Consider the following 22,586-nt stretch of genomic DNA (forward strand, 5'->3'; position numbering starts at 1 on the left):
TGCTTACCATCTCCTTTAGAACGAGGCCTTGCACTTGCAACTTCCAGAAATCAATAGCTTTAAGGGGGTGCTCTATCTGATCATCCGCACATCACCTACATCTTCAAATGCACATATATTTCCATTGTGGCTGCCTCTTCAGCTCTGGAGCTCAAACCTAGACCTCCCCCCACCCACAGAAATTGCTGAGGGTTTTGACAGACTTAATGGTTCTGTTGTGCCTGTTTTAGCAATGTGCTAGATGCTGTATGGTTTTCAATTGCATTTTTATTGCTTCTTTTGTTCCTTACATTGTATTTTATTGCATTACAAAATGAGTCCCATAAAATACAATATGAGAAATAAAAGAAGCAGCGAAAAGACAATTACAAAATTAACATGAAAAATTCCTTGCAGTAGCACCTTAAAGACCAACTAAGTTAGTTCTTGGTATGAGCTTTCGTGTGCATGCACACTTCTTCAGATACACACATGCAAGTGTGCATGCACACGAAAGCTCATACCAAGAACTAACTTAGTTGGTCTTTAAGGTGCTACTGCAAGGAATTTTTTTTGTTTTGACTATGGCAGACCAACACGGCTACCCATCTGTAACTAAAATTAACATGAGTATTAAATGCGGACACACGGTGGGCCACCTGAGTGAAGCTCGCAGGCTGCGGGTGGCCCCCTGGTCACAGTTTGGGAGCCCCCTCATTGCCTCTGGGGTGGGAATAGGGTTAGTTTGGGGGGATCTTCCCCATCCCTCCTTCTCTCTGTCTCTTGTGCCCCCCCTCCCTCTGGGCGCTCTGCCACGCTCACTTTTGTTCATGGCCTTCTTGCGTGCCTCTTCTGTTTTCTGTTTTTGTTTTTTTCTCGCTCTCTTTTCCAGGATGCTGCCTCCCAGTCCAGCCCTGTTCTCCTTCTCTTTAACCTCTTGCGCACTCTTTCTCTTGGGCCTCTCTCTACCTTCATCCCTCTTCCTTCCCCTTGTCCATACGGATGGGCCTTGGCTCCTCTCCCCCCCCCCCCCCGGAGAGAAAGAGAGGGAGAGCGAGAGAAGCGCGCCCGGAGCAGTCAGGCAGAAGGGGGTTTCTGCTCACACATGGAGTTGATCAGAAGAGAATCTCTGAGGTTTTCCGGCTCTTACTTTGCCGATGACGTGATCCTGATCAAACCAAGATGTTTGTTTTTGAAAAAAAAATATCAAATAGAATCAAGAAGGTAAAAAGAATGGGTTCTTCCTGCCCCTACTTTGTTGCCTCGAGGGGGTTGTACTGGGCAAGCCGAGCCCCACTGGAATGCAGCCTTGGGGGGAGGATGGTGTTAAGTCTGTGGGGACCACATTTCCATGGTTAATCATGAATGAGCACTTGTTGCATGCAAAGTGCTGAGTGATTCTTATTTGCCCTCACAACAGCCCTGTGAGGCAGATTCCTTGAAAATGCCTATTTTACAGGCAGAGAACTAAGTTTGAAAGGTGACTTATCCTAGGCCGTTCAGTGAGCTCTGAGCTGAGTTGGTGTTTGAATCCAAACCTCCTTGGTCCAAAGTTAAAGGTCTGCCCTGGGGGGGGGGGTCTTTCCAGTGCTTTTATAGCCCTGTGTGCTCCTATCCTGCCATTGTGTGATCTGGGGTTAGATGGGGGCCCTTCACCAAGGCACTGTGGGCTAACCTCTCTTCATTTCCTCCTGCGTCCAGGTGGACAGCGACACCATCTGGAACGAGCTGCACTCCAGCAATGCGGCACGCTGGGCGGCTGGCAGCGTCACCGAACTGGCCTTCAAAGTGGCCAGCAGGCAGCTCAAGGTAAGAGGATGACAGGAAGGCAGGGCAGCCCTCCTTCCACGAAGGAGCACATGTCTCTGCAGATTCTGCGGCACAATCTCTGAGCAGAATTGCACAGAATTTCAACAAACCTCTCCACAGCGCTGTCTACTTTTGTCCTTTTCTTTCTTTTTGCTGCCACCACCCAAATTGTCAGAGTGCTAAGAGGGGGAGAAAAATTTGCTTGCAGGTGCAGGATGAGGCCCCCAAACCAGCCCCCCCCCCTGGTGTACAGGGCTAAGGTCTCTACAGTTTGTAGGCTCTGGGTTCATAGCAGAGAAATACACTTCTGGAAGTGGCTTGGAAAAGACAAAGGCATGGAGATGATTCCCGCAAATGCATAGACAGGCTATTTATATTCTTTGTCCTCAGCATCTCATATTTCTTTGGGTGATATCCATCATTAGTCAGATGCAGAGCAGACCCATTGGAATCTGTGGCCTTTAGGTCCACTGATTAGAGTGGATCAACTCTGGTTATGACCCATTTCTTTCTTTCTTTCTTTCTTTCTTTCTTTCTTTCTTTCTTTCTTTCTTTCTTTCTTTCTTGTCCTCATTGTTGCATGGGGTGGAGGGTGGATCAAAGAATCCTTTCTATAGCTAGTCCTTCATCCATTCTGTCTCCAGTTTCACTGTCAGATATTCCAAGCCATTTAATAAACCAGGAATCTGAAAAGCTGATGCAAAACTCAGCAGATGTGTGGAAATAGATGTGATTTGCGATCTGATGAGGCTGATTAGAGTTTCTCAAAAGTTTTGATTTGTTATGGTGCAGAACACACACGCATCTGAAGAGAGGGGAGACTGTTCCAGTAGACTTACTGTGAGAAATTGCTGCTATTAGGAACTTACAGTAAGGTCTTGCTCAAAAATCACATCCTGCAGTGAAGTCACAATGGCAGCTGGGAGGAGGAGTGCCTTTTCTGTAGTGGCCCCAAGGCTTTGGCATAAACTTCAGAAGGAGGTGTAGCAATGTTTCCTTTTGCTGGGTTTTCAGTTGGGGGGGTGCCCATTTCTATTCACAGGCAATTGCACCAGGGACATTTTAATTAAGGCTAATCTGAATGTTTACCTATTTCCATTTTCAGGCTGAATTTCTCTCTCTCTCTTGATGAGGGAAAATACCCCCCCCCCCCAAAAAAAAGAACCCACCTCTTAATGGTCAGCTTTTTCAAGCCTCGTTTCCCTTCTCATTGCCTACTTTTGGCACATCCCGCCCCCAGCAGAGTGAACCCAGTCACTCAGGGCAAACATAATGGGTGTGATGGTGTCACATTTAAGTATTGATGACATCACCAAGGGCACACAAAATCAGCTGAGAGAGAGGGCAAACATTTAAATGTTTAGCTTTAATCCCCAATGTGGTATATGTCTGTCAGTATTAAATTGTGTTTACATGAGTTTGCTGTTATTTCCTTTAGATGTATAGTTTGATGGAGTGAGCAGTGTTGTAATTGATTTTATAAAGCCACCCCAAACTACAAATAAATCAGAAACAGCATTTGTTTTAAATGAATCATGCCTGACAGGTTTTATAATATATTATCAAACCAGAGTTACACATTTCTTAGATAAAACAAAAAAAAATTCCTTCTAGTAGCACCTTAAAGACCAACTAAGTTAGTTCTTGGTGTGAGCTTTCGTGTGCATGCACACTTCTTCAGATACACTGAAACAGAAGTTGCCAGATCCTTCTATATAGTGAGAAGGTGGGGAGGGGTATTACTCAGAAGGGTGGTGGGAATGGATGATTGGCAGATAGCTGTGATGAGCCTGTTGACGACTCTTAACGACTGCAATAGGTCTTACAGGAAAAAGCAAGGGGTGAGAAGGATCTGGCAACTTCTGTTTCAGTGTATCTGAAGAAGTGTGCATGCACACGAAAGCTCATACCAAGAACTAACTTAGTTGGTCTTTAAGGTGCTACTAGAAGGAATTTTTTTTGTTTTGACTATGGCAGACCAACACGGCTACCTATCTGTAACATTTCTTAGATAACATTCTTTCTGTTCTAAGAGTGTTTAAGAGATCGTGTTATACAAAACACCTTTCTCAAAATGACAGTTTTTTCATCAGCACATTTTGTTTAATAGGTTGGATCCAGAGCAATCAATGTGCACTTGTGTCCCATTGGAAATCAGTGGGACTCATCTTAGTCATGACTCAGTTTTCACCTGGACTTAAATGGAACTGAGTTAAGCGCTTCTTTGTCTAACCATTTCAGTGGAATAGTTAAGCACAGGTTTAAGTCTTTCCCACCAAAATCGGCCAGATCTTACCCAAAGGAACAGCCTTCTTAGTATGTTGCTTCAAAAAACCAATGAAGAGTGATATGGCATCTTTAAGGCCAACTCATTTATTGGGGGGGGGGGTCCTAACACACAAACAAACACACCAAACCTCATTTATTCTGTTTGGGGGCCAAAGCCTATCTTGTCAGATGCTAGAACTAATCACCTAAGTGACAGAGAGAAGTGCTTCGCTTTGGCTGTGATGTGCCTATGAAATGTAATGAATACAGTAAGTGCAGTAACTACATCTGAAGAATAATGAGACCAAGGCAAAAGAAAAAGAAAGAAAACAGAAGAAAATCCAGTTATTTAACTTGCACCCACATATATTCAGACATGATTCAAAACAAGTAGAAGTCAAAAACCACTTCACTTATGATTACTCATCCAATATCTATGATTTGATACTCGGACCTTTAAAATATCCTTGAAGCACTTGTTTTATTTTAAGCAAAGTAGATATTAGTAATGACAGCAACAGTAATAGCAATGATGTCGCAATGCTGTTTATCAAACCAGTCACCCAGTTTTTGTTTTTTATAATGTTTTTTGCAGAATGGCTTTGCTGTTGTACGACCTCCTGGACATCATGCAGACCCCTCAACTGCAATGTAAGGACTGCACCTCTCAGGGAGGAATTCACTGTTGTGCTGTCTTGATAGTTCCATCTGCACAAGCATTTCTGCTTGCCAGACAGAACAACCCCCACTCTCCTCCCCCACATGCTCCTTAAGGGTTTCTCCCAGAACCACATTGTGCTAACTGGAGGTTTTGTGCAGCTTGCGCTAGCTGGCCCTTTGTCCAGTCTGGCCCTTTGTCCTCTCCTTCCTGCGTCACAGCTTTTCATCCTAATTAGAAGGTCCCTTTGAGCCCATCATCCCAGTGCTCCAGACTTTGCACCATTTCCCAGTTGCAATCCAGGCACCATTTGAGATGCTAGTCTTAACCTATAGAAAGTGGTAAAAGTCTTGGCCTGTACAAGAAACAACGGCACTTGACGGATTCACCCTGGTGCAGACATGTGAGTTGCATCACTTCAGTGCACAGCACCTGTTGGCTCTCAGCTCAGCACATGAAAAGATTTCAGTGAAAAGCATGGTGTCTGAGACAATGTGAAAGGTTTGCATGTGGTGTCTGACCCCTGGTTGCTCATTCACACATGCATGTCACCACCTGATGCTGCAGCTGTGAAGCGATGAGCATGATGTTGGAGCCAGAGGAATTCTGAGCTCAGGCTTTGGCAAGTCTCCAGGAGAAAACAGTTTTCTGGTGGCGAGGGGGTCAAAAATGTGTCCTTGTGATGCACTTTTGTGGAGTCCAAAAGGGGTGCGTGAATGGAATAGCGCAACAGATTTCATCACCTTTGCTGCTTGTGATCTGGTCCTCTTGAGGAATGTCAAAATTCGGTCCATATTATAAGACTTGCCTTTGACAAGGGACAGGGAGTGGTCCATTCCATGGAGGCAACGGTGCACAAGGGAGGGCCTTGGGTGCCCCAGGTGTGGGGGGTGGGGGAGAACCCCAGGGCACTGTCTGTCTTGGATGCTGACCTTCTTGCCTTCCTTCCTCCTTCCTTGCCAGGGGCTTCTGCTTCTTCAATTCAGTGGCAATTGCAGCCAGGCAGCTTCAGCAGAAAGGGAAAATCAGCAAGATTCTTATCATGGACTGGGTGAGTCTCCATCCACCAAGCTGGTCTTTCTCCCTCTTCCCAGACTGCAGGTTGGTTTCCCATGATTCTTGCAGGGATGTAGAATCCAAGCTTAGGGTTCAGCAAGCAGGCGAGGCAGTGAGAGTAGATGGCCAACAGCTTCCCACTCCCACCCCTACAGAACAAGGTACATCCAGCATCCTCTTTCTGTACTTTTCATGGGATGCTGAAGATGCATCTCTTTACACACCTGGCCTTTAACCCCTGAGATATTTATTTTAGGGCACCACCCTGGTGTCTGGATTGTAATCTGTTTAAACTTTTTAATATTGCATTTTTAAATTGTTGTAACCCATTCCGTGACTTTGTAGTGGAGAGCGGATCAGAAATCTAATCAGTAATAATAATAATAATAACAGCATTCTCTCACATTGCCTTGCCCTCGTCCTGCTCCTCCTCAGGATGTTCACCATGGCAATGGAACTCAGCAAGTGTTCTACAGGGACCCAAATGTCCTCTACATGTCTTTGCATCGCCATGATGATGGCAACTTCTTCCCTGGAAGCGGAGCAGCCGAGGAGGTGAGCTTTTGTTGAATGAATCTCTTCTTCACAACCCTGGAAAGAAAGCCCCTTGTTAGGGGAAAGTGGGTAGGAGATAGGACAGGTTGGGGAAACCTGTGGCCCTCCAAATGCTGTTGGATTGCAGCCGCTATCATCCCTGACTATTCACCATGTGAGCCAGGGCTGATGAGTGTTGGGAGTCCAGCAACATCTGGAGGGACACAGGTTCTGCATCCCTGGGGCAGGAGGCATCTCAGAATATGGGGATGCAAGCAACATTGTTTTATAGCCAGTGTGGTCCAACAAATAGTGATTTTTTGCTTCTGGAGACCTGACTGAATATGGGTGATGCAAATGTATCTTTTTGTTTGTCCACAAAAGACAGCAGGTTTGCATCATCCACCAGATCCCTGAAATAAAACTAGCCCAGGAATTGACTGATCCATTCAAACTGATAAACGGAACCCAGCACTTTCCCTCACTGCTTCTTTATGATTGCCCAGTCACAATATTGCGGAAATGCGGAAATATTGCAGAGCTGGCAGAATGTTCCCTTCTGCTGGAGTCAAACAACATCTGGAGGGCCTCCAGTCGCCATCCCTCATAAAAGCACAGGACCCTCCCAGGGACAAGGCCTACCAACCTCATGCTCTCTTATCTCCATGGCCCACAGCCCTCAAGCCTCTATTTATTCTACCTGCCCTTCCTTCAAGTTTCTCTGTTTCTCCCCTTTTCTTTCAGCCACCCTTCATCTCAGCACTCTGACCTATAATTTCTCTACCTTCTAAGGTCTCTTCCCAACCAGCTTCCCAGAACTTAGTTTTACACAGGTAGTTCAGTTTTCCCACAGTTTTCATCCTGACTGACCAACTTTGTTCCCTGAGCAACTGGGGCATTGGTGGACACATCAGCTCAAGCAGTCAGGAGGTTACACTGTCTGAAGTGCAATGCAGTATGAATAAGCCCTTGGAAACCTACCAGGGTTTAAGCAGTGGCTGCTTCCAGTATTTATATACCACATTCACCCATATTCACAAAGTTTTAAATGACAAAAATTCCCAGTTAGGAGGCTGGGGAAAGCATTCTCAGGGGAGAACTCCTTATGGCAACACTGGAGAGCTCTAGCAGGAGATGGTGGGGATTCCTGCAAGCCAAGGGTTGGGGAGAGTCGGCCGAACTCCCTTTGTCATTTCAAATCCATCATGTTTTACAACCTGCTTTCAAAGGGGCTTAGCGCTGAGAGTGGCCAGAACTATAGTTGGCTCCCATCTGGTTCTCATCTTTCCCTGTGAGCAGGAGATATCAAAGGGGCTGAGGGATTGTTTATGATGCTGTGCGAATCCCTGTGAGACTGTGGCGTATCACCCGAGGCTCCCCTCCCTGCGCTTTATGAGCTGTTTCCCCCTTCTTCATCTGCCCCACTGTCTGTTTTGATGTTGCAGCTCTGCCGAGATGCAGGACTGGAGCAGAATTCTCAGGGCCTCTGGTATGGGTCTCTCCCTCCCTCCCTCCCAACTAGCATACAAGTTAAGATATAGATGTGCAGAACTACAGGCAACAACCATTTGGTGGGGGGGGGTATTTCTGACCCTCACGTGTGTCAATGCCCCACCCCTGTTATGCCCCCTTTTCTGGCCATTTCTGGGTTGTGGTGATGTACAATGTTAATTGGACATGCATAAATTTGTCGTCTACACCAAATATTATTTCCTCCCTCCCACCCACCCACTGCTCCCATCACCTATTCCCATTTGATTTTGTTTGATTACCCTTGCTACCATGGAAAAAGGCCACTGCTCTGGCCCCTCCTGCAAAATTCCTGTCCTGTCACCTGGTTGCATCCCAAAGATGATGAAGGCTGTGGAGCAAGCTCCAACAGCTGGCATGCAACTCAAAGTTCTACAAGGACCATTGAAATACATGTAATAAAAGTTAGTATATGCCAGTCCTGCTGTGGGCTATGTTTGCTCTCTGTTTACAGCAATAAAAAGCCATATTTGGGGACCTAAGTTACCTCCAGGGTCAGCAGGCATCTGCCTCTGAATACCACTTGCTAGGGATCACAAGCAGGAGAATGCTGTTGCCCTCGTGTCCTGCCTGTGGTCTTCCCATGGATACATCAGGTTGGCCAGGGTGGAAAACAGGGTGCTGCATGAGCCTTTGGTTGGCTCCAGCAGGGGCTGCTCTTACATTCTTTTGACATGCTTTGGACTTGCATTTTCATTTGGCATTATGGTGTGTGGTGCAAGCATTTAGACACACGCACACAAGTGCACATGAGCATGCACACATGCACACAGACAAGCCCCAAACTCTCTGTGGTATCACCAATGCCAGATCAGCACTCAAGTTCTGAGATAATTCTTGATTTAGCTGGCAATGTAGAACTGGGGCCCACCGTGCAGAGGAGTAAAGAAGTCAGTGTGCTTCCTGTATGTAGAACTGCAGCTTGGAAGCTAATCCTCTGCTCACATTCTTAACGTATCACACCACATGAGCATATTTCAGAAAGGAACAACTGCCCATGGTATGCGTCAAAAACTTCTGTTGCTTTTCTGAAACACTTTTGTACGTGAATTTGGCCTCACAGCTATGAGCTGTTCCCCTTACAAATCTTTTCAGGCTCCAAAATTCTTTGGGAGACGCCTTACTCTGGATCTCATGTGCAGTGCCAAAAGGGCAGGGTCTTCTGAAAGGTGACACAGCAGTCCTGGACAAAGATCCATCAAGCTACATTAAAATTACAGTGGTACCTCGGGTTACATACGCTTCAGGTTACAGATGCTTCAGGTTACAGACTCCACTAACCCAGAAATAGTACCTCGGGTTAAGAACTTTGCTTCAGGATGAGAACAGAAATCGTGCTCCGGCGGCGCAGCAGCAGCGGGAGGCCCCATTAGCTAAAGTGGTGCTTCAGGTTAAGAACAGTTTCAGGTTAAGAACGGACCTCCAGAACGAATTAAGTACTTAACCCGAGGTACCACTGTACTGCTTTAGCAGCAATGTGAAAACCTTTCATTGTTGTGATAGGATCCTGGATCCCCTGACATTACTTACAAGTACTCAATCATTTAAGTTTTGATTTCTTACAATCTGGGGGTTTTTATTTTAAAAAACTTCTTTTGTGCATTGCATTCAGTACATGTTTAGAAAGACACATTAATACATTTAAGAAATGGATATATATTGTCATCACCATGAGGCTGTTTCCTCTAGTGAGTCTTAAAATGCCATTGTGTCCCCATCCATCATGCAGCACAGAAAAGAGCCAATTTTAATTTGAACTAGGAAAATGCTACGAAAACACCTTGCTTATCCCCAATATTTTTCCTATAGACATTGCTGGACTACAGTTCCCATCATCCCTGACCACTGACTGTGGTGCTAGCTGGGGCTGATGGGAGTTGAAGTCCAACAACTTATAAAGACACCCCCGCCCCCAGATTGGAGAAGCTGCCTGTGGTTTGTCACCAGTCCTTCTCCTTCCCAAAGAAAAACACAGCACCTGGGTTCTGTCCTGAGAAGTTGTGGATTTGCTTTGTACTTTAAAGAACATTTTTAAAAGTTTGCATTTGGACCTCTATCTTGCAAGCCACTGTGATATGATCACACAGAAGCAAAGTATATTTAAAAACTGATTCAAGGACACATCTCCAAGTTACATTGTTTGTGCTGCTGTTTTTCCTGCTATTGTAAGCAATTCCATAGATACCCAGTGTTGATGAGAGTGTATCCAATTTGCCTGGGTCTTCTGAGCATGTTATCTAGTACATCAAGAAACCCAGTGTGGCCACCATGGAGCATTCAGTTTCTCATGCTTTTCTCATCACAGCTGAATGCAGGGGGATGGGGGGGGGGCGAAGCTGAAGTCTGACTCCTCCCTGATTCTTTTTTTAATAAAAGCTCCCTTTGTGTGGCTGAGATGGGCCAGAAGAACACACTGCATAAGGAGCCTCTGTGTTGTTTTCTCTTTTAGGTGGGCTCTGGTGCTGGAGAGGGCTTCACCGTCAACGTTGCTTGGACAGGTGGCCTTGACCCACCCATGGGGGACCCTGAGTACTTAGCTGCTTTCCGGTAGGCCTCCCCTTCATGCCACACTTCCTGTGGCCCCAACAGCTTTAATGCCTGTAGAGTCTTCTTGTATTAACCTTTCAGTTGCATTTGGAACAAGTGGAGGATTCAGGGTCCCTCCAGACATCCTTTTTATTGTGCATATATGATGATTTGTGATCTTGATATTATCAGGGTGGTTATATGTGATGACACTTCAATAACACTTGTGCCTACAAAAGCTCTGGGGTGGACATACTGTTTCATTTCCAATCTGTGCATGCCCTCTAGCTTCCTGCTGAAATCCTGTGACTTTTTATACCATTTACGTTTGAGTTTATTCGTTTGTTTTCTCCCACGTCCGTTGAACCATAGTGCAGTAATGCCCCTCCAGGCAGCAATTATGTCGTAACTTTGGGGAAGAATCACAGAACATTAAAGAAAGCAGGCTGATGTGTGGACTGTCCAGTGTAAATCCACTACTAATTCATTATCATTGTGTCAATGATGTGTTACAAAATACACACATACACACCACCAGTCTGGAGCTCTCCAGTCTCACAGTTCTGTTTCTTTTTGAGAAGCATTCTCTTCTTATTCACTACTGGTGGCTTGATGAAACATTGTTCTTCATTTATTTAAAATATTTGTTCTGCACCCTTCATCGCAAAGCAATCTAGACAGAGAGATATTAACTAATACACGCACACAAGTGTTGCACCACAACCAGGATACGAAAGCATAATGACAACAGTTTAAGGCCACTTCTAGTTTGTCACTATTTTGCAAGTGGGATCCAGTTCCATACTGGCAAATTCAGGCTGCACATTTAAAGTGGATTTGGCAATCTAATCCACTCCCAACCCCTAAAATCAGGGGTCCCCGAACTAAGGCCCGCAGGCTGGATAAGGCCCGAGGGACTCATTTATCCAGCCCGCAGTGACCACCACCGCCACCCGCTCTTACCAGCGCTGCGCTGCACAGCTGCACACTTCTGGGTCAGAGGAGCACCGGAAATAGCTTGTGCGCATGCGCAAGCATTATTTGCGCATGCACACACATTATTTCTGGGGCACATCCAGGTTGGAGGAGGCCCGTGCACATGCACACAAGCTATTTCCGGTGCTCCTCCAAACCGGAAGTGTGCCGGAAATAGCGTGTGCGCACACGTATGGGCACGCACTCTCCGACCCGCCGCGCAATCAGCGCTGGAGACACTGGCCCAAGGCTCAGTAAGTTTGCTGACCCCTGCCCAAAATGGACCTTTTTTGGTAAGGAATGTGATTGTGGGGAAAGCACTGGAAAGTGCAGGATAACTATTGTTCGACAAAGCACCATATAACCTCCCTGCAAACAAATCGGGATGAATGCTCTACAGACAGGTTGTCCAGAAGTGACCTCAGGCATTAGTACCTATTAAGCACCTGGTCAGAAACATGTGTCTTTACCTGGCATCTAAAACTGATCAGGGTTGCCAGAAGCCCTATTTCAGAAGGGGGCGGGAATTCCACATTTGAGGTGCCACAAGAAGACCCTCCCTTGGATTGCCACATGGTGAGCCTCCAAAGGTCGAATTCTGTTCTGAGTTTACAATTTAAGTCGGGAGGGAGAAACAGAAGAACGAGGAAACAGGCACAAGAGAGTAGCACATTCTAAATTAAATGTGCTCTGCAGAACCTGAGCTGATCCTTGCAAAATCTCAGCTCCTATATTTGTTCTAAAGCTGTGCTGTTAAAAATTTTCAGTTTAAGATTCTGCACACAATCTCAGCTTCTTCACTACCTAGCTAAGTAGGAGATCCCTCAATCTGATCTGAGAAACTTGGCAGAGCGAAAGCTTCAGTCTGCCCTTTTGACTTTACAACATGGCAATATGAACTGTTTGAATATGGTTACTGGTTTTATATTATCTGAAGGAATGCAGAGTTGCCTGGTTTTCTTTTTATTTTCATCACGAAGGGTGGGGGTTGGTGGGTGGGGAGAACTTCAGAGTCAGGAAAGGAAGCCTTACGGCTGCAATATTGAGTGTACATACTTGGAAGCGACTCTCACGGAATCCAGTGGGACTTACTTCCAAGCAAACATGATTAAACCTAGGACCAGGCTGTAAATTTCTCTTTCCTGCATTGTCAAAAGTTGCACGCACACCTCTGCTGACAGCTCCAGCACTTCCCCCAACACACACTCCTCAGGCCCTGGCCCCCATCCCTGGCTGCCCCATAGCAAGCCATCTGGAATTCTTAAGCCAAGACCCAAAGTTCTGTTTGGCCCCTTCTCAAATTTGCTCTGTGGCCTTTGCTTTGCTGCAGCCTGGCTTCTCCAGCTAGCCTCTCCTGTGGCTCTCTGGATATTGCTGGACCACAACTCCCATCATCCCATACCATTGACCATGCTAGCTGGCAACATCCAGCAACATTTAGAGAGTCCCACATGGACTAGCCCGGCTGTGGAGGCAATGTCAAAAACATGGTCCCAGTTTCTGAGAGATTTTGGACTTCCCATGTAATAACTGCAACAATTCTATTTTTTTGTACTTTTGGAATATTCAAAGCACTTTGCAGACATTGTCTTGTTATAGTTATTACAACAGCTCTGTAAGATAGACACATACACTTACCCCTGTATTTTCAAAGGAATAGGGTCTGGGGCTCCAAGAGTGTGGCTACCCAGTGACTTAATAGGAAAGGCAAAAGTGAGACCTTCCTGATTCATAACTGAGCCTCTTGTGGCCAAGCAAGACCTGATGCCTATCACACAATTAGCACCTGTGTTAATTATGTGAGAAAAGTATATAGCAGGCACACAGCACATACAGGGTAAGGAAACTTTTAATTCTTCCCACTCCCACAATGGTCCCAATCCAGATTACTCACACACACCATACCTGCTCTTTGCACTGTGTTTGACCTGGATGGAAGCTCTCCTTACAATGCAAATAAGCTAGCAAACATAGGCAGGCTGATCAGGCTGGTCTGGAGCATAGAGGGGAACAAGGGATTAAAGCCCCCAATCCCACCTTTGTGATGCAGTCTGGATCAGGGTCTCCATAGGTGCTATTTCAAAAAACACTCACCCAGTTGTGTGACTAATGTCACGTGTGGTTTGGCCTTTAGCTGCTACTCTCCACCAGCTGTCAGTTACCTTCTCAGTGTGAGAAGGAGTTGCTCCCCAGTGGGGAGAGGGACAAGGGGTCCTCAGGCCTCTTCTTAGCCACGTGGCCAGAGCCTGCACTTCCAGGACTCCGTCCCCATGAATGAGGCTGAAATTGCTTGGCACAACCCCAGTTTGGAATCACAAACCCAATACGTGCCAAGCTTGGGCTTTGGAAAAAGGCCGCCCTCCCACAGCTGCCCAGCATATGTGCTTTGATTGCACTTAAAAGGGCTCTATAAATAGTTTCCCCCCACCCTCGCTGTACACAGAAATGCAGCTCCCAGGCCCTATGGATATCGTGCCTCTTTTGAGTTGCTTGGCAAGCATGACCCAGCTGATGGATGGGCCTTTGGAGTAGGCTGGGATTTCATCCCAGCGGGCAAGATTGCAGGCCTGCTGAACTTTCTGTATGAGAGCTGGGGAAAGCTTGCGCCATGGAGCATCTAAAAAGGAACTCAATCCTGAGCCAACTTAGTCTTGGCGTTGCTGGGAACGGGTCCAAGCCCGTGAGCTCTCGTCATTTCACAGGCAGCGCTACAGAACAGCCTCCTGATGCAAACAAGGGCTCTGGGTTGCTTTCATCCCAAGGCAACTGGCAAGGGTTTAGAAGTGGTCCCAGAAAGCAAGTCTGGCAACACAGGGCTGAGAAACAGCTCGCCTCTGGCCGAGTGTCAAGGGGAAGGGCTGAGCTCAAAACATCTGAGAAACACTGAAAGAGAAGAGGAGCAAGGAGAGAGAAGCCATAGGCCACCGGGTCCATGTCATACCACAGAAACTCAGGAAAGAAAGATAGCAAAAAGTAGAAGATCGAACTGGGCGCAGCTGGAGAAAGAGAAGTTCTAGCCCTTAAGTTGCAAAAGTGAGCTTTGGAAAATGCACAAACAATGGCTGCCAATGTCTCTGATGCAAGAGAGGGTGCTGAACATTGGCCAAGCTATCCATGTTGCTGAACCACATTCAGAAAATAAAAATCCTCAGAGTCCTGTTCATTTATTCATGTTTGGTGGGTGTTCTGGTTTGGGGGGAGTGTTTTGGACTGCTTGTTTGTTTAGGAGATGCAGCTAGAGTCTCCTTCGAAAGACCTATGCTAGGTTGGAGAGTGCATCTCAACTCTCTCCCCTCCAGACATTTTCCTGCCTAAACTTTCCTGCCCTCTCCTGCTTTATGGAAAGAAAGAAAACATTGGTTGATTAGCCATGGAAGAAATGCTTCAGGAAAAGTTTTAGGACAGAAATGCACACTTATTTGTGTCAGATTTTCAAGGGCCTTCCTGGAAGTGCTCTGTCAACATTTGGTCAGCTTTTTCTTGTCCATCATAGTCAGCGCTGCAGTATACTGTATTACATTTAATGGTTATATGGTGAAAACACCTCAATACAGGTCCCCTTTTCCTATTTCAACTTTCCCTTTTATTTTTTGTTTGTCTGGTACTTCAACTGCATTGCTCAAAATCTGTAATAAAAACCTCCTGTTTCATTTTGTCTAAAAAGAAGCAGGCATTCTGTTACTGAGCTATGACCCTTCCATAATTACTTTATAAAGCAGCACATTGGGGTAAAAATTCTATATGGCCCATTGTCTTCTGTTGATTGGTCCTAATATTTCATAGAAGGTTGTGTGCCTGTGCCTTGTGTTCTATGGTTTGCTTTATTTATAGTCCTCTTTCCGTCCATAATAGGATTGAGGATTGAATTCATGGGGTTCCCAGGTGATCCCCCACTTAGTCAGGGCCCAGACCCAGACCCTCTTAACTTCAGCAAGGTGGCTGAATGACCATGTGCCTTCAGGCCATGCCATGTGTAGGTTCTTATTCTTCCACGTGACTTGCAAAAATCAGAATGAATTATTGCAGAGAGGAAGGAAGGAAGGAAGGAAGGAAGGAAGGAAGGAAGGAAGGAAGGGAAAGAAAGCAAGAAAGCAAGAAAGCAAGAAAGCAAGAAAGAAAGAAAGAAAGAAAGAAAGAAAGAAAGAAAGAAAGAAAGAAAAAGAAAGAAAGAAAGAAAGAAAGAAAGAAAGAAAGAAAGAAAGAAAGAAAGAAAGAAAGAAAGAAAGATGGATAGTCTCGAGCAGAAGTATAATGCATCGTAAAAGCACACACAGTTCTGTGCCTTACACACTGAAGGCAGGTCATGAATTTCCATTGCAGAATTTTTGGTAGGTGTTTGATGCAGAATTCTGCACCATCCTTACAGTTAGAGTGTGTTCTGCTTTACTCTGGGAGCAGAAGCCCAGGAGCATTGAGTGTGCTAGCCCAGTGCCAGTGATGTTAGCCACCCTAGACTGTTGTTGTTTTCCCTCCTCTGCAGGACTGTTGTGATGCCGATAGCCCATGAGTTCTCTCCGGATGTGGTACTGGTGTCCGCAGGCTTTGATGCAGCTGACGGCCATCCGCCGCCACTGGGAGGTTACAAGGTCTCAGCCAAATGTAAGGCATGCTGACAGACTGAAAAACTCATCCTTCTTTCCAGATAATTAGAAATCTGCCTCCATCACCTAAGACTGATTAGGGGTCCAGGTTTGGTCACAAATGATGGCATCCTCACCTACCCCATGATAATGATGTCACAATCAAACACCAGGGCCTCAAAGCCCACTGTGGCCTTCACACCATGAACAGGGTGTCCTCCTCACCAGCCCTTGGTTACACAGTGCCGTATCTGAAGAAACTGGACCCACAGGGTAGCTAAGCAGGAAAAGCACTCTTTACAGTATCAGGACTTCAGAGTCTGTAATGGAATCTGGGTTCCCAACCAGTTTGTCCTAAAGAAGGCCAGAAAAGGAATCCATCAATTCAGTTATATCCAGAAAGTGTTTAAAGGTGGGGGCATCAATGTCTGCTTAGCACTCCACTCAAAAACTTCAGTAAGATTACTTGCTGGTGGGGTGCCAAATACGGATTTAGTGCACTTAGGTAACCCATTGATCATTATGCCCACATCAGCCTGCTCTGACTACAGATGTCACTCCTTGGGGAAGGAGGCATTGCAGAGCTTGCCTTATGAATCAGCCACTTTATAACTGGGAAGGAGGTTCAGAGACAGTGGGGTGCCGGGGGGCAGAAAGGGAGAGAGAGAAGTGTGGGTTGTCTGGGTGTGTTCAAGAGGACAGTGTGGGACATCTTCCATGCAGAGGGAGGGTGCTCTGTCTGTGAGGGCCATAAAGTCTAATGCTCCCATTTCCTTTGGCTTCCCTCCAGGTTTTGGCTACATGACCCGGCAGCTGATGAGTGTGGCTGGAGGTGCTCTTGTCCTTGCCCTGGAAGGGGGCCATGATCTGACTGCCATCTGCGATGCCTCAGAGGCCTGTGTCTCTGTCCTGCTGGGCAATGAGGTGAGTGGAGCCCATCCTTAGCAGAATCAAGAACAGCCTCCAGGGATTAGAATGATATATTTAGGTAACTGCCAGTGCTTTTTACTGGGGATACCCAAGGGTATGCAAGACCAGCACCATTCCCCCCCCAATGCTAAAAGTGTGGCACTTAATATAACAACTTCATGGTGAGTACCAGCACCTCCACACACACACACACACACACACACACACAAGCACTGGTAACTGCCATCTATGTACAGACTACAACTGATTATTGCCATCATGTGTGTGTACACAGCACCAAACCCAGACTGACCCAAAATGTCACTCAACACGTCATGAAATGAGTGGTACAGGGGTGAAGCAGGACATGCACAGGGGCCAGGAACGAAACCCCCATGCGAAATTGCCCTCGACTGTGTATAGCACTTTACAAAAAAAACAACAAAAACCCAGGTGTAATAGGACCCAATCTCACAAGGCTCACAATCTAAAATAGAAACAGAAAAACTGGCAGTGCAGGGATCAAACCTGAGACCTTCTGTAAGCCAAACAGGTGATATCACCACTCAGATGTGGCCACTCCACAAATTTATTTCTTCCAGCTAGGTCCGGCCCAAGATATTTTGGCACCTGAGGCAAACCACAGAATGTTGCAGGACCAATGGTCAAGGATGATAGGAGTTGTAGTCCAGCAACAGCTGGGGACCCAAGTCTGGGAAACGCTGCCTTATCAGGGATGGGAAACCACAGGCTCTTGCCCTTGGTACTTCCCCCAGCCCTCACAGGAGCTGATCTGTACTTGCTTGGGTGGTTTTGTCCAGCTGGATGGGTCCATGCACCAAGACAGCCCTGAGGAACTCTGTTGCCCGATTGGCCTTGTCTTTACTGCAGCCTGCCCTGCCCTGGAGTCTTCCTCTGACTTTGCTACCAGGCCCCAGAGGGCAGCATTTCAGACTTCCTCCTGCTCTCCCTCGGTGCTGCAGATAGGTCCTCCCCTTGTCTCTTCAGCCTGAGACAAGTGATCTGGTCACCCAAGAAAGTCTTTTGCCACCAAGCCACTCAGTCTTCCTCTAAAGTCTAGCACAGACCAACATGGACCCAGCCTCCAACCCACAGGAATAGATTGGCCCCAACTCAACAGCACCTGGCCATTTATACCCTTCTTGTGGTCCCTCTAACCCAGCACCAGCCAATCACACAGTCCAAATGAAAATTCTTGGCCTGTAGCCACCAACCAGAACATCCCTCTTTTGCTACTGAGATACGCGTCTCCAGCCCTTCCGACTTTCACCTGACCAGACAGAACCATAGAATTGTAGAGTGCGAAGGGTCATCTAGTCCAACCCCCTGCAATGCAGGAATCTCAGCTAAAGCATCCATGACAGGTGGCTGTCCAACCTCTGCTTAAAAACCTCCAAGGAAGGAGAGCCAACCACCTCCCATAGGAGTCTGTTCCACTGTCAAACAGCTTTTACCATCACAAAGTTCTTCCTGAGTTTAGTCAGAATCTCCTCTCTTGTAACTTGAATCCATTGGTTCGGGTGCTGCCCTCTGGAACAGCAGAAAACAAGTTTACTCCCTCTTCCATGGGACAGCCCTTGAGTTATTAGAAGAGGGCTATCATACCACCTCTCAGTCTCTTCTTTTCCAGGCTAAACATACACAGCTCCTTCAACCATTCCTCTTAAGGCTTGGTTTCCAGACCCTTGATCATTTTGGCCCTCCTCTGAGCACGTTCCAACTTCCCCCATCAAACACTTTACAATACAAGTGGCAGACCACCTTGCACCATACTCATTAAAACACAGTTTAAACAAGCAGGATTATTTTCTACACCTTCTACAAGGGAATGTTGCCTTCAGGCTGAAAACCCCTTGCTCTGTATGGAAAAACAGTTTTGGTAAAACAGTTGCCTGCAAGCATCCTTTTTTCTTCTCTGAGGGTTCCTCCACACTTCCTCCACATTTCTGAGCACAATTCAAAGTGTTGGTGCTGACCTTTAAAGCCCTAAACGGCCTCGGTCCAGTATACCTGAAGGAGCGTCTCCACTCCCATCGTTCTGCCCAGACACTGAGGTCCAGCAACGAGGGCCTTCTGGTGGTCCCCTCCTTGTGAGAAGCCAGGTTACAGGGAACCAGGCAGAGGGCCTTCTCGGTAGTGGCACCCACCCTGTGGAACGCCCTCCCACCAGATGTCAAAGAGAAAAACAACTACCAGACTTTTAGAAGACATCTGAAGGCAGCCCTGTTTAGGGAAGCTTTTACTGTTTAATAGACTATTGTATTTTAATATTCTGTTGGAAGCCACCCAGAGTGGCTGGGGAAGCCCAGCCAGATGGGCGGGATATAAATAATATTTTACTATTATTATTATTATTATTTCAATTGTCCCATGTTTTCTAGGCACGGGTCCAAGTGATTTTGCCTTTGACCCTTTGCTTTCCCTCAGAAAATCCCTCTTTAGTGCTAAATTGGAACAATCAGCGCTCCACAGAAAACCCAACTGTCATTTCTGATTCATCACTAGAATGTGAGTTTTCCCAGGGGAAAATGGTGGGGCAAACAGAGGTGTGGATAAGCCCCGAGTCCATCTCCATGCAGTTGGACATGTGGATAAAGCTCACTGTGAGGACCTGCTTATGTGCAAACCATTCCTAGCACAGTCTGAGAATGAGAGTCACATCCCAGCCTGTTTTGTTCCCACAGCTGGAGCCTCTCCCCGAGGAAACCCTGCAGCAGAAGCCCAGTGCCAACGCGGTGCGCTCCCTGGAGGCAGTGATCCGGGTACAAAGTAAGTATGGTGAAGGCCCTTCCTCCCTGCACAGCAGGCTGGCAGGCGTGCGGGAAGGGTGGACTAACAGGCAGCAGCTAGTTCTGTCATTTGCCTTTTCCTTGGTATCTCAGAGTTCAAAAGGAAAGGCTTTGCTTCCCTTTTCCTCAAGACCACAGCAGGAGAGAGAAAAGGTTAAATTCCCTTTCCACGCCTGTTCTGGTGCCATTGCAACACACCAACAGCTGCAGCTTGTTGTTTAAAAACCTGCACATGAAACGCAAAGGTGTATTTACTATCCAGTCTCGCTTTGCCCTGAGTTACCATAGGCTGCCATCACAACTCAGATGGGAGCAGCATCCTGAGGTCGTGGAGTTGGGTCAACAGGTTCTGACCCTCAAAGAAGCTCCTGTGCCCTGTGCACCATTTTAGGTGCCTGACTGACTGGCCAGTGGGAACAAGCCAGGCACTGATCCTGCCTCTTCTGTTTCAGGCCAGTACTGGAGCTCTGTGCGGCGCTTTGCCCCCACCGTGGCCTATTCGTTCCTGGAAGCGCAACATCATGACACAGAAGAGGTGGAGACGGTGACAGCACTGGCCTCACTTTCGGTAATGGCAGAGAAAAGGTGAGTTATGCCTCCTTGGACTATGAAAGCGGTTTCATGGGTGAAAGTCGGTTTTGCAGGCAAACTGTGCATGCATGCACACACACAGCTATAAATATGGCTGCTACGGCATTTAATTCAAAAGATAACCACTTGAAAGAAGGGAAGAAGCAAAATTTCCCAAATCCTACTGGAGCTCATGTACCCTTCTGGGGCACGCTGGGAATTCTATCAGACTTTTTTTTTTATGAACGGCTGAAATGCATCCGCTTGCAGGAGGAAACATTTCAAAACGGCCATCCAGTGAGGATTGCAGCATCTGTTTCAGTGGAGGCTCACACTTTGAAGTGACAGCCACCACTTTTAGAAAGAGCCAGGGTGGTATATTAGATGAGAACATTTGATTTAAATCTGGGAAACTTGGGTTCATGTGCGCACTTCTCTATGAACCCACTGGGTGGCCTCACATCCAGTCTGTCTCTCAGGGTTGTTGTGAGGACAGAATGCAAATATGGTCAATAAATAGATTGGTGGGCCCAAGTTCAGGATAACTTTATTCCACACCTCCAACAAGAAACAGTCAAGGATATGCTTATCTTTTGACACTCCATATTTGGGGCTGGAAGTGAATTTACTCCTAGTTCAGGTTGTGTGTTGATCCTCAGCTGTTCACAAATTACCGGTATGCAGCACAGACGATATATGCTCTCCCACCCCAACCAGGAGGTCTGTTTTTGCTGCATTCTGCACCTTCTGAACAGTCTTCAAGAACTGTCCCATAAAGTGTGTGTTGCAGCAGTCAATCCTTGAGGTTACAAATGCGCATATGATGGCTGCCAGGTGACCTGCACCATCTCAGCATTCTCCAATAGAGAACCCTGGCTCTTTAGCCACCTGTGATTTTACAAAGGTATTATCCTAACTGATTTCCTTTGCTTTTAGGCGGCAGGATGAGCCAATGGAAGAAGAGCCCATGAACCAGTGAAGGCTTGCTTCATCCTCCTACAGGAACACAGCTTCCTTTGAGGCTTCTTACTCACATCGCAGCCCAGGCTCCTGCCGGCCATGCAGCCCACGTTCCCCTGGAAAACAGACTGAAGGTTCAGGCAGAGACTCTGTAGAAAGGGCCTGTGGCAGGTCGCCAGGATTAATTGGTGACTCTGGGAGCTGCCTCATGTGGAACGCCACAGGGCAAGCAGCGGTCGCAAACCTGAAGTCCTCTCTGGAATCGTCTTGGGTTGAAAATCTGACATCACAAAGTGGGACACAGGGGGCTAGATGCAGAACTTGAGAGTTTGCTCTGACGTTGGGGTGGTGCCTTTTCCCCTCCAGAACCAAAGACTCCCCCCCCCCCCGCCCACCACCACTTGGAAAGAGCCTGCTGAGGAGGAGCCAAGATGCTATTTCCCTTCCTTTTTCTAAGCAAGGCATCGTTACCTTATGCCAGGCTGCCCCATCATCACAGGAGCTGGGTTTTGCAAGGGGAGAATTTTCAGAAGAAGACATTTGGATGTCAAACAGCTCCTGCTAACCACTGTCCCAAACCTACCCTTTTTGTCTAGGACCTTCCTAAGTTGCACTATATACAGATCATACAGACACACACTTTGTCTACCTTCCATAGAACTTTGTGGGGAGCAATTGCACCTCCTTGTGGACTCAAAGCCCTTGGTCCACTGTTTCACCATCATCAAGGCGCTATGTAAATACACAACCCTATGGTGCTTGCAGCTTGTTTGTTTTTCCCTGATTCGTGAAAACAAGCAGCCTTATTCCAAAAAGCAAACTTGGGGTGGGGGTAGAATGGAAAACATGAGTGAGGAATTTGTCCTCTGTTATCCCAACCAATATGCAGACTTTGGATTCTTGTAAATCTAATTTGTTTGGGGTTTTTTTTCCATGTTCCTTTTGTTTGTTTGAAAGACACAGGCTTCTAGTCCTTATGTTTTAAAATGTGCAGATGCTCCATTATTCAGATGAGCAGTGTTTCTGTTCCACATAGCTGCTTTATGGTTTTATGGGATGGCAGATAATTCTCACCTGTAAAGGGCTGCTACTGACACAGCAATCTTTCTATGAAAAGAAAAAACAAAAGCACTTGGATGTAGAGAAAAGGCATCTCGTCTTCATGCAGATTGACATGTGACTATTCTGCACACTTCTGTTTTGCTGTGTGTGCAAGCAGTCTATGTATATTGGAAGCTGCAGTCAGTTGGTTTTGGGCACCCGTGGAAATGATCCCAATGCCATTTTTTCCTACACTGAGGAATTTCCCTGTCCTGAAAAATTGCCCTGTTCAATGGGGCCGCAACCCATTGTCAGTGGCCAGATTTGAGAGGTGGGTGGTTGCAACACTGCAGGGTGGTCTGGCTAAGGAATGGGGGTGGG

The 22,586-nt window shown here is 46.7% G+C and overlaps 1 protein-coding gene across 10 annotated transcripts in view; it reads left to right on the plus strand.

The window, feature by feature from the left end:
• HDAC7 (histone deacetylase 7) overlaps window positions 1–22,169 on the plus strand; it is a 190,105-nt gene extending 167,936 nt beyond the window's left edge. For 6 of the 10 annotated variants that reach the window (XM_028721196.2, XM_028721193.2, XM_077923735.1 and 3 more), the window contains 10 exons: window positions 1,681–1,788; window positions 4,652–4,707; window positions 5,678–5,765; window positions 6,206–6,325; window positions 10,284–10,381; window positions 15,816–15,934; window positions 16,706–16,839; window positions 19,530–19,614; window positions 20,087–20,219; window positions 21,141–22,169. In XM_028721196.2, the coding sequence (XP_028577029.2) occupies window positions 1,681–1,788; window positions 4,652–4,707; window positions 5,678–5,765; window positions 6,206–6,325; window positions 10,284–10,381; window positions 15,816–15,934; window positions 16,706–16,839; window positions 19,530–19,614; window positions 20,087–20,219; window positions 21,141–21,183 (984 nt within the window). In that variant the 3' untranslated portion in view covers window positions 21,184–22,169. Of the gene's footprint in view, window positions 1–871; window positions 1,204–1,680; window positions 1,789–3,898; window positions 4,184–4,651; window positions 4,708–5,677; window positions 5,766–6,205; window positions 6,326–7,749; window positions 8,253–10,283; window positions 10,382–15,815; window positions 15,937–16,705; window positions 16,840–19,529; window positions 19,615–20,086; window positions 20,220–21,140 lie in introns of those variants that run through there. The other 4 variants (XM_077923734.1, XM_077923731.1, XM_028721199.2 and 1 more) reach the window with 4 other exon arrangements.
• Window positions 22,170–22,586: the final 417 nt, after the last annotated feature.

Source organism: Podarcis muralis, chromosome 2 (assembly GCF_964188315.1).
Source record: "Podarcis muralis chromosome 2, rPodMur119.hap1.1, whole genome shotgun sequence".
NCBI lineage: Eukaryota > Metazoa > Chordata > Lepidosauria > Squamata > Lacertidae > Podarcis > Podarcis muralis.